This window comes from Haemorhous mexicanus, chromosome 6 (genome assembly GCF_027477595.1).
Source record: "Haemorhous mexicanus isolate bHaeMex1 chromosome 6, bHaeMex1.pri, whole genome shotgun sequence".
In the NCBI taxonomy this organism is placed as follows: domain Eukaryota; kingdom Metazoa; phylum Chordata; class Aves; order Passeriformes; family Fringillidae; genus Haemorhous; species Haemorhous mexicanus.
In genome coordinates this window covers 21,974,760-21,987,502 of record NC_082346.1, presented here as the reverse complement: position 1 = coordinate 21,987,502, position 12,743 = coordinate 21,974,760, and the positions used below count along the sequence as shown (strand labels likewise).

General features: G+C 40.6%; 1 protein-coding gene across 2 annotated transcripts in view; it reads right to left on the bottom strand.

Moving 5' to 3' along the window:
- LDLRAD3 (low density lipoprotein receptor class A domain containing 3) overlaps positions 1-12,743 on the bottom strand; it is a 107,616-nt gene that overhangs the window by 42,170 nt on the left and 52,703 nt on the right. For both annotated transcript variants that reach the window (XM_059849252.1, XM_059849253.1), the window contains exons 3-4: positions 11,447-11,572; positions 8,890-9,024 (exon numbers count right to left, since the gene is read on the bottom strand). In XM_059849252.1, coding sequence (XP_059705235.1) covers positions 8,890-9,024; positions 11,447-11,572 — 261 coding nt within the window. The remainder of the gene's footprint in view (positions 1-8,889; positions 9,025-11,446; positions 11,573-12,743) is intronic.

The window sequence follows — 12,743 nt, the reverse complement described above, 5'->3', positions numbered from 1 at the left end:
AAAAATCTGGTAACGTGAGATGGGGGCATGAGTTACTTTGCCAAGCTCAAGGAACAGCATGAACACTAAATACTGGTGTGCTGTCTCTCATCACTTCACAATTTTCAGCAGGCAGAAGAAAATCCGCTGCAGTTCCCAGCTTTGCTAGGAAGCCTGATCAGACTCTGGGACACAAGTTTGAATGCAAGAGCAGCAAAGAAGGAAAATCCAGAATTCGACAGCCTCATCCTTCACACATTTACAGGTACTGAAATGCTTGGCTGAGGATGAATCTCAGCTTAATCTAAACCCTGGCAAGAAACATCCTTTTTCATGATAATCCACTTACTCATCACGTTTCATTTGCTAGTTTTAGATCAGGCAGTATGAAATACCTTTCTCTGGAACCCCAGCAGGCAACTGGCTGGGGCTTGAAAGCCATCCTCAAGCAGTGTGTGCTCCACAGTGAATACAGCACACTGGCATAGCAACTTAAGTGTGACCTACAATAAAGAAACAAATGCCTTCAGCTGCAGAAGTTAATGCTTCCATTGACCTGGGTGGGACCAGCACATGGAAGGAGTGGGCATGAAGATCAGTAAGGTCTGGTAGATACACTTTAACATTAATATCACCTCAGTGATTTGGTATCCCTCACAATTCAGTTTTCCATACCTTTATTTGTCCTATGGGATGATATAAAATCATATTTTCTGTAAGGCAGAATAAAACTGCAGCTATGCTACCACTCAGAGAAAAGCAAGAACCACCCTAAACAAGGATTTCTCAAAGTAATAGACAAAACCTGCCAAGGCCTGTTGAGGTCCTGCACTCATGGAATCACTTGCACTTCTGGGGACAGTTCTGCATTTCTACCTGCTCTCCTCCCTACAAACCAAGTGCATTGCAGCAGCACAGTTTCTAGCTAAAGGGATCTGATTTACCTGGAGCCACTGACCTTGTTGTTGAGCAAATGTCAGTAAAACTTCTCAGCAGAGCCTGCTCTAGGGGACTGTCTACACTGAAAACATACTGCCTTAGGTCAATCACATAATTGGCTATGTACTAAACTGCTACACAATCTCAATGGAGACCCTTTTACATCTGGCCATGGTGGCTCTGCTTGTGGCTTTAGCTTTGCTTATGAACAAACATACAAGCTCTGACAGAGCTCACATGCCACAAATTATTCCCAGATATAACTGAACTAATGAAAAGATACAGATTTTAACCACATGCAAAACTAGTTACAGCTGGGGACAGAGTTGCAGCCTGACATTTTAGGAGCCACATCTTCCAACTTTATTGTTGGCAGCTGCAGGTGGAAAAAAACCAACCCAAAATTAAAAAACTACCCAAAAGTTAGACACTCAATTAGCTGAGATCTGTTTCCCCCCTCTGCCACACACAGGTATACACAACAAAACTGGTCTTCTTGCCAATTCTAGTGCTGCAGAAAAAAACAGTCCAACTCCTAAAAAGTAAGAAAGGGACAGTGGTGCTCTCTGCCCAAGTCCCAGTGCAAACTGCTTAATGCAGCCACCTCCCTCAATAGTTCACCCTGGGAAATCATTTCTAACCAGTGGTTACAGACACGAAAATGCCAGGCCAAGATTAACAAAGGCACTGAAGCATAAATTAACCTCACACTTTTTGGTGACCTAGTTAATGCACACAGGTCTCAAAGCTAGAGTTAGGCTAAAGCATTATTACTAATAGCGATTAATGCCAGTAATCAGGCTAAACAGTGAGGTTTAACTAAAAGTGCAGGGTTGATGGGGCCAGACCTGGTGGGAGAGCCATGCAGACTGGCTCCCAGCTGGGCTTGAAAGTAGAATTACAGGCTTGGGCAGGCCAGTGATGAATGAGGGTTAGAACATGAAACAGAAGGCACAGCCAAGCTAACTCCCACTCTGCTAGTGAGAGTGTCTCTTCAGTACTTAACCCTGGAAACCTTTGTGGAGGCTCTTCCATGACAAATGTTTGCTATGACAACTCCCATTTTCCAACAAAAAACAGGTTGCCCCTGTACTGAAACTGCAATAACAGAAGGTTTCATTTTAAATACAAATGCTATAATCATTTTCTACAGCAACTATAGAAAATACACTTGGTCACCTTACCTGGAACTGATTTTGTTTCACAGCAAGTCAAAGATTAACATCTGTGCCTTTTATTTGGATTTCCCCCAGTGACAGCAAAAAGACTTGGGTCTGGCACCTACACTACAGTAACAGGAGCCTTTTGCACAATTAGATCACACTGACATAATGAAAAGTTAATGCAATTCAGCAGCCAGGGCATGGCATGACATGCCAGTACATACAGTGTATTTCAAACACCAACATAATGTTACAAACTTGTGGAAAATGTATTTCACAGGAATTTATTTTTACTAATGAGAGATCAAGAGATAATTTAATGAGCCTCAAGATCAATGGGGGAAAAGAATGTCCTTTATTTCACACTTGTCTTACTCAAGGGTAACATTTTATAGCCTGTTTTTGAAGTTTTGAAGCCCAGGCAATGAAACTGGATATCCATGTCATCACCTCTTTCAAGAACTTTTAATTAGACATAAATGCCACAAAGTGAAGGTAAGAATATCAGGACACAAGCATTCAGAGCTCACATTTCATCTCTGCACAGGAGAGAAGACCCCATGCCTTTTCAGACTCAGTTCCCAGGTCTTCTCATCAGCCACTTGATGAAAAAAAAGTATCCCTGCACCTCCTGTTTTTGTAAGTAGCCTAAGAACTGCAATTTCAGTTCCAGCAACAAAAAAACCAACCAACCAAAATTAAAAATCATGGTATTACAATAAAAGTGCACTGAGACAGGCACTTCCATGATGGGAGTAGGCTGTGCCTTGAGGTAAGGCATTTTGAAGTACATCTGTCTACAGAACATATTAACAACACAAGCTGGAGGCACAATGGTAGCTCTCCATCCTTACTATTTTCAAGGAATCGCTTTCAGGTCAAGGTGATTGTTGACAGATCCTATTTTCCTTCCCTATTATCTCTGATAAAGCTGTTGGTAAACATGGTGACTCCTGGTGACACATCCCATCCAAGACTTGACCTAGATCGTAAAACTGGTTTTTACAGTAGTCAAGTCATCATGCGCTGGTAACTCTGAGCTTGAAGTCATCAAAGGTGAGCTGAGCAAGACATTAGGTAAAGAGTCTGGACACCTCCCAGAACTAGAAACACCTTTTAAAGTAAGTTTGTTGTCCATTTGAGGACTTGGAGTCATTGCTTGTCTATTGCCACATCACAGTTGCTCTTAATAGAATATCTGTGCTCCAAACAGGAGCAGCAGAACATTTTGGCAGCATGTCTTTTACTACTCTGCCAAAATGACAGGCCTGTAGAAGTAACATGCTGGTCTACAAGGAGACTATTCCTTATCTATATTTGCCTGTTCTACAACTAAACCTCATCATACTCACAACCTCAGGGAGCTGAGAGGAACAGCAACTCAAATCCACTTGTACCAGCTGTCTGGACCTCTTCCTGAGATCCCCACATCTATTTTAAACTGCTTTAATTCCAAAGCCTCCATGCAGAGTGAAGTAAGAGTTCCTCTCTCAATCCCCCTCGGAAGATACCATGTTTCTGAATGAGTGTGGGCCCATCTACAGTAATGGCTGGTTATTATCAGCTGTTCTTATCAAGTGATCAACAGTCCATTTAACAATGATGGCCTCCCAATGATGGGAGGCAGCACAGACCACAGAGTCCACATGCTGTCAACCTGAAAGGTCAGTACCACCCACATGAACACCTGCCTCCCATAGCTCACCCTACCTGTCAAACCCCATGTTAGTCCCAAATAGATGGATACATTTTTTCCTTGACAAGAACCCTCTCAATAAATAATCTTTTGAGGAGAAAAAAAGAGAAAGAAGAGGAAGCATGGATTCAGGGAATGGAGAAACATAGGAAAGAAAAAATTCACAGCTAACTAAACCATTTCCAATAGTAAGTAATGCAAAAGAAGGATATTAGAGAGCTAAATACGGTCAGGCAAAGCCTTCATTTAATAAAACATTCAGTGACATTTTATTTGTGTCCTTCTTTGTGTTTCTGCTTCTATTCAGTCTGCCTCTGAGTATTAAATTCCTGCTGCAGGCTGAATCTGGGCTAAGATTATGCACAATAATTGCAAATTGTGCTTCAGTTTACAGACTGAGACAATAATGAGTCAGATAGACTCAATAAAACCCTGTATACAGACAGGATCAGACTACAAAGCCTTGGGATGTCTAAGTGATACCACATCATTTGGGAATTTCAGAATTTCAATTTATCATGTGCAAAGGGCTGGTTACGAGCTCCATACAGAGTGGGATGTTCTGGGAGCTATTTGTGCTTGATAAACTAGGTTTTGTGGTATTTCATTGAAATTTAGAGTACATGTGTTCCACTTAGCTGTCAGTTCTAAAACCCACTTTGCATTGCAACTCAATCATGCAAACAGTAGCAATGGCCTTGGTGCTTACTTCTACAGCCAGCCCACTTTCAGCTTTGCCTATAACTTAATCCACAGAAATTATCATCACAAAATTCATATTATCACCTAAAGATTCATTTTAGGAAGTCATCATTTTGAATGATTTTCCTCTTATTCGACACAGGGCCAGATTTTTTACTTTTTACTATGCTGACAAGTTTTATATAAGCAATTTATAAATGCCCCAGAGAAAAGAATAGAGACTTCTAAAACTACACATGCTTCTAAATCTGTTTTAGAATACTGTAAGGGTATACAAAAATCATAATGCAAATTCAAGGAAAAGATACACAAAAATTAAAAGGAGGAGGTATCCACATGGACAGCAGTGGACATTATGAAATAGAACAAGAATTAACTTCTGAACACTCGCAAAACATTTGGTTTATAAGCTGACCACAACAGTACTGTTTACAAACAACTGCAGAGCTAGAATTTCAGGAATATAACTGAAGTCAAGAGCCTCTCTTTACAGCAGCAGACAGAGTGAATACAGACTAGCAGCAATAAAACTCCCTTTCCTAGGCAACAGGGTTAAAGCTAGTAAAGGTATTTAGCAACTTAGATGGAGAAAAAATAAGGGCTGTGAAAGAAAAACGGGTTTGAATTAAACTATCCAGTATGCTTTTGTTAGCATTGAAGCCTTCTAAACTAAAAGTACAAAATGGAGGAAAAGAAGAACTGTGAGGACACATTTAGATTAAAAAAACCCCAAACCAATTAAGAGAATAAATTAAACACAGTCCTAGAGCTGAACAAATTTATATGGTTGTTGGAAGATACTGAAAAGGAGTAACTCCTTCCAAATTGAGTGGATGCCTGTCACAGAGCAGGAAATCCCCCCAGCAACAGATAGGCCTGAGGAGTACATCCAGAGTAGATGCTCTGAATGATTAAGATGAACACTGTCAGCTAAACAGAGGCATAGGAGAAAAGTGTGTGGGGGAGAGAAACTTTCCTCTGAATTGAGATTAAAAAACACAGAACAGGAGCAGAAATTTCTAATTGGTGCTGGTTTTGTTAAACCTGGAGTAAAGCCCTAAAAAACACAGTTCTTAAGTAATTCATGTATTTGATTGGTGTGGATAATCCAAACAATTACTTCCATCCAATCCCAAAACTCAAGCACATACTTCGATGAATACATCACATTCCGGATTAACGGAAATATTTTGCCATGCTACTTCACTTTTTTCTGGAAAACTGAGATGACCAAAGTATAGCTGGAGTGGGATTAAAAGAATTGCTCTGAAGTTCATCATGGCAGTGACAAGAGCTACAGATAACTTCAGTGAGAAATTAGAGAATAATTCTTTGACTTGCTGCTAAATTGGCACTTTTTAATCTGACACTTTCCTCATGACATACAAACCTTTGTAAAATACACAACACTCAGTTACAAGTGTTAAGGAGAAAGGAGGACAGGAACAACCTCCAAAATTTGATCTTCTTCTAATTTTCACAACTAAATCATGGGGCCCTCCCTCCTGTCAAATGAATCTGCTCTTATTTGTGACTAAAATTAATCTTTATAAATGCACGTTTTCAGGTTCATCTCAAATTGCAGCATGCTAGCAAAGCTGTTATTCATCGAGGATGGCACATTTTGAAGTGTTCCATGTCAAAGCTGGCTCAGTACATTTTTCCCGTTTTCCCTATCTGCAGAGTGACCCTTCTTGACTGAAAGGATCCTTATGCATGGAGAAGTATCTGACACAAACCAAACTGATATACTACTGGAGCTTTGCAGTAATGACAGCAGGAAAAAGGAGGCCTTTGAAGTTCATGGAAGAGCAGGGAGAGGTGATAATTTAAAAAGCTTGTCAGTATACCCAAGAGCAGAAGGAGGGCAAAGTAGCAATTAATAATTCACACTTCTATTTCCCATGTTGTCATAGTATCTCAAAACAGTTTGCAAACATTGATTAAGTCTAATGGCATGCCCCTGAAGCAGGCAAGCACGGCTGAAGCTCTATTCCTACCAGCCAGGATGGCACTCTGGGAGCATTTCCTTTAGCTGATCTATGCCCTCTCTTTCCCATCTGTTAAATGGTGATAACGACACTATCATGCAGTGGTTCAGAAGCTTAGTGACTTCTAAATCAACACATTTACAGATAGAAAAACAGCACACAAGGACAATCTCATATGTCAGATTACACTCAATTACACTGAACTAAAGCTACCACATCTGACATAACACAGCCAGTGGGAAGAAACCCCTCTATCTTCATTTTTTAACACCCTACAGATTTGCCTTGCTCTGTCCCTAAGTTCCCACAGCACTTGAGTTCTAGTTAATGACCAGGATACCTGGGTACTGTGTGAACACGAACACATTGTAATTACAGTAATTAGATCTGCTGTAGAAAGAATTGTGAGAAATTAAAGACTGTCCACAGCAGCAACTAATTCCCAATTAACACAAAGTAGTTGCTGTGTTTGCAAGCCAGGACAGACATACCCATAGCTGCAAGCTCCACAGGAAATTGTCGTTGATATTCAGATGGGAAGTTGAACACATCACACTGTTTTAATCCTAGCTTTGAAAGACAGGTACCCACACATTGTCCACTTACAGATGGTGAAACAGCCATTCAGGGAGGCTCTGAGCTGCCAAAGGGAAAAGCCAATTACACAGGTTCCCCACAACCAGCATTTCACTTTGGGAACTCCTCATTCCCAACCCCTTACTTGGACCATTTGTTTTTTAAATTAGCCCACAACCATGGCTGTTCTTGTCCTAATGAAGAGAGTTTCTTCTTCCTTGTTTGGGCCTCTTTCACACATATAATCAGAAAGAATTACTTTGCTTACCCTCTTACTAGTCTAACATTTCCAGAAGCACCAAATATGAAGACAAAAGTAACAACTTCATGAAATACAGCTCTTTTCTTCTCTTGAGCCTGACAGCCAGTTCCAAAAGCAGATTGTCATGACAACAAACAACCTGGAGGCAATCCAGCCAATTAATCTGCAGAGGAAGCAGTCATCCCAATCTAAGAGAATAGCACTGCTGCCTTAAGCTTCAGAAGCCGAAATAAAAAAAAAAAAAGAGAGAAAGCAAAAGAAACCTTACCACCCACATTAATGTGATTAGGCTGCCTCAGAGCCATAGTGAAGGACAGCCCAGCCCTGGGCACGTGCTAGGCCCTTGGCAGCCCTTTTGTCCTGACCGAGCAGGGGCAGGCCAGACCCTCTCCAAGGCTCTGCTCCGAGCACAACCACATTCCCAGGCTGTGATGTAGCTCAGCACACAGAAGAGTTAGCAAGATGACCCCTCCAACCTTTACATGTGGAGCCAAGAAAAGAGCTCATAGGTTAAGCAGAGGTATGACACAGAAGAGTCTGTCACACACCACTGCTATAAACCCGTTTTGTTAGCATTGCTTTTGTGTGTTCTTCCTCTTCCTCTGTGAGTTGTCAAGAATATTTATCAGCTCAGGATTATTTTTCATCAGCATCTTAAGCTCAGGATTATTTTATTTTCCACAAAGGACTAATTCATCAGTACAAGTAGATAGTAAAGTAACTGTCCTTCAATTTCACTAATTACAACTTCCTTCATATGCTGCTTTATCTCTCTTCATCTGTCCTGCTTTCTACAGGCTGAAGCACACCACATCTCCCCTGAAAATATCCACCATCTCCCATATTTTTTCTACTCTGGCTTCTTGGTAGTAACTCAGACATTAAAATGTTAAGCAACAGATGCCCAATACACACTATTTGCTAGCCTCAAGTCATCATATATACTTCTTGCTTTATAAAATACTGTGGCATTAAGTTGCAGAAAACAAAACTGAGAAACACTACCTGTAGACTTATATGATAGGTTAAAAAGAATAAAAATGTCACTGTGTTTCGAGATTCTCCCAAGACTCCACACACAAAAATTTTCAAATAAAAATTGTCTTCCCTGTCTTCAAGAGAAGGGTAAGAATAAATGCTTTCATTGTAGACCTGTCCTGCAGTTAAACATATCTTTCAGAAGGTAACTGAGCAATGAACATCTGAAGCTTTAAGCATACACAAAATTTACTCATCTGGTAAACAGACAGATTCACTTCCAACTCAGGTTTTACTATCAATCCCCCCGGGTCCAATCCATCTCCCAGAAGTACTAAATGGATTCCCAGCAACTTCAGTGAGCACTGGAGCACAGGTTACAAGCACTTCTTGCAATGTGTATTTTTACTAACCTGAAAAAGATACCACTCTTCTGAGCACTGAGAATGCAATGTATGCATGTGCACACTCCCTACATTTCACCCTCACTATCTGCAGTGCTAGCCAACATAGAGCAAGCCAACAGAATAATATTTTCTGCTGAGCCTGTTCTGTGTTGAGTTGGTATAATATTGCAGAAGAGAATAAAACCCCTGTGCCTACCTTGAGGGCTTTCACAGCTTTCTTCATCGCTGTTGTCTTGGCAGTTATTTTGACTGTCGCACACAAAGCTTTTATCAATGCAAAGACCATTTTTACAGTGGAATCGGGCAGTAGAGCAAAGCAAGGGATTTGCTGCTGCAAAAAGAGAAAGTAGAGAAAGTGAGACCTTTCATTAGGAATTCTCTTGCTTGGGCAGTTAAATAGCTGATAAGCATCAACCACAGGTCATAACTCAACAGCTGGTCAACTCGCTGAGCATGTGGGAGTAACGTGGCAATCAAACCAGCCCTGGCTCTCTAACCAGGGAGAGCTGAAACTTCTAATTTATTCAAGATTCATTACAATTAGCAGAGATTTAGCCCACCCACAGTTGTGATAAGCCTTCTGTTCATTTTCATGAGAGACCAATCATGATCACTGTTCCACATTTGCTCACACTGAAGACATATGGAGGGTAGAACTGCCTACCATAAACACTGCCTGTTGATTCCCATTACAGAAAGCTCAGTTTAGCTGAAGTTTCATATTATAAGACAACAATTTTGTCTGAGAACTGCCAGGCAGTGGTTTATTTACCTCTGATTCTCTTCCCCATTCTCCTCACTATTTTGAATTGATATAACAGCAATGTTGAAATCTCAGCCTCTCACTGTTTGAATTTCAACTCCTTTTTAAGGAACAATGTTTGCACCCTTCATATTTGTCATATATAACCATATCCTTCAATGCAGTCAACACTTAGCTGAGATATGCATAATTTAGCTGGTTTTAATATCTACTCATAAATCAGTCTCTGTCCTTTTAATACTTTTTGGTACTCTTCTCTGAACTCCAAACAGTTTTTGGTAATGGGGTGACTGAAACAGAATGCAACTTTCCAACTGAAAATTTTAAAAAGGCTGCTTAGATGCCCTATCTACTCCAAACTGCTTCTCTGCCACAATAATAAAGGGAATTCATTTCCAAATACTAACTGGCTTCCATTTTTTGTCTTTAAAGTAAAAGCTACATTTAAAGAGTTTTTTAAAAATAAAGAAATGAAACTTTAAAGTCTGCCCTGCATATAACCTGCAGGAAAAATAACAAACACTCCCAATTTCTCCAGCTCCCCAAGAGCTTGTTTAGCACAAACATGCTAAAACTCCTTTGGTTTGAAACTCTTGCACACTTGCATACCACATTAATTTCTGAGGTCACCTCAGACCCAAAATGGCTGTTTCTCTTCATAAGCAGTAACTAGACATTTAGACATGCTAAAAAACACCAAGTGCCTCACTGGCATAGAATAATGGGGAGATCAATAGCATGTTATCATCAGCTTTAATGTCCCATTAGAGCTACACACTACAAGCTCACAGGAAATTCTGTCATTCCTAATGAACTCCATAAGCTGGTGCACTTTCAGTTGAGACCTGCCACTTGTCAGTCCACCAGCTTAAGGATATTCAAAGCACTTTTGTCAAATCTTATTTTTAGTCCACTTGTTCAAGCGGAACCCAGAGTAATTTCCCTAGCCTTCAATGCTTCTCTGGCTTCACTTTCGCCACAGAAATGCTGACTCCCTGCCACAGCCACACAGTCCTTGCAGGGCCCAAACCAGACTCTCCAGGACAACAACAGATGCCACCTTGAGAGGTCCATGCTGTGGAAGGTCACCAACCACTAACAAGAAAGGCAAGTCCTCCCCCAAGCAGACAGTGACAGATCACGCTAAAGATTGCCCCTTTTGTTATCTCTGAAAGCTGCTGTCTGTTGTCCTCCTCCTGACCTTTAGAAGTCATTGAAAACAAAACCTCAGCATGCCTCTGACAGGAGAATGAGCAAGTATTTTGCTGCTAGGTTTCACCTAGAGACCCATGCTTTTACCAGCTCTTGACAGTAACAACAGAGCTGCTGGATTCAACATAATGTCTCCCTACTGCTATGCTATATTCCTGCTAGACTTACAGATACAAATGGATCTGTGTAGCCACATGCAGAGGGTTTAGCCCAAAACAAGCAGTACTTCAGATCATCTCTCTGCTACAACTTCCCTGCTGCTGTGCATTGGCAGGCATGTCTGGCTTCAAGAATCTGCCTCTCCGTCCAAGAACCCGTTTCACTAAATATACCATTATTTGCTTTTTTGCTGTTTGAGAACATGTATAAACAGAGAAACCCAGATGTGCTGATGACTAAATACATTATATTCTTCAGTGACATGAAATAGTCAAATAAAAATGGAACAATTCAAATTGTATTTAATATTTGTCCAATCTGAGTTACATCTGAGTACAGAGAACATGTTCAAAGCAAACATGCAGATTAAAACTAATTTCAGGGGCTTGGAGTAACACACAGGCATTATATACAAAGCAAGACTGAGATGGACCTCAAAAAAAAAAAAAAAGGCAGACTAATTTTCATGAAGTGAAAAACCAAGGATTGTCTGGGTCGTAAATGACAGGGAGAATATTTGACTCAGAAATGGAAGGCTACTGAATGTTTCCTTTCTAAGTAGCATCAATTAGTTGAAATAAGCAGCAGTGCCCTCACTTGCAAGCAGGCTCCCACTTACTGCAGTTCTCCTCATCGCTGCCGTCGGGACAGTCCTCGAAGCCGTTGCACCGGAAGCGGCCAATGATGCAGTGGATCCCGCTGGCGCAGGGGAAGAACGTGGCACCACATTTGGACTTGGCTTTTGCTGTGAGAAGAGACAGAGGTGGGCAGAAGTGAGGGAAACAATTTACAATGGTTAGAGATCCTGTTGTAGCAGTACAGTTAAGGGTGCTCTATGCAGTGCTGTTGGCACTGATGTTGGGTGCCTTACAAGCAAATTAGTGTCTTTGTGAGATTAAGAAACAAAAAGAGACCCTCATAAAAATATTTTTCAGGCTGCAAACACAAATAACACTGCCTTTATTCAACGTGATTTATATAAAACTGGCTGCAAAACAACTGCTGTATCTCATGCTGCACAGCACGGCTATTTATAAAACATTAAATACTAACAATAGCATCAAAATGTGTTTAACACGTGATTACAGAATCTCATTATGATCTCAAGTGCTACACATTTTTTACTTTACTGCACAGCCACTTTTTCTAGCAAGAGAACACTGCCCTCAGCCATAGTAATGCAGATGGTTCCACCATGATGCTCAAGGCAAGCACCAGTTAAGTACTGCAGTATCATATCACCAGCCTAGAACAAAACAACTCTCAACAAAAAAAGCAATTTTACAAGACAAATGTTTACAAATTTTACAAGACAATGGTTTTTGCTTTTTCTTTAATCTCATGACTTGATAGTCCACAGGACAGGACACTGAAGACTTCAGACAGTCCACTCTAAAGCAAAGTCAGTCTCTGCAGGAAGGTGTGTATGGTGCAGTGGTAACACCACTGATGGGAGAACATCAGGAAAGAAGCCAGATTCAGAGCTTGCTGGCCTTTTAAGAAAATGTTTCCTACTCCTACATCAAATCTATGAAATCTAAGACTTACAACTCACAGGTTTTGAACTATGACAGACTGGGTACCACAGCAAGAGGCAAGTTTTTTCATGGGGCCCTAAGGCACATGAATACACCAACCTGCACAGTTTAAAAGGCCAGGACAAGGTCAGGGACTATCAGTGTACAGACCAAAAAAAAAGTATATCTAATAGGGGTAAACAGCATTAATTTGGAAGGAATCATCTCTTCCAGGATTAGCTACTAAGTACAGCTGTAGCAAAGCTTTCTTCCATCACTCAACAGAATGCATATAAATTGTTTTAAAGTACAACTACAGTAATTCTCACTTGCTTTAGTGTCCTCTGAAATCAAATTCTTGCAGTTCCTCTCTTACATGTTTTTCTTCATTTTATTAGT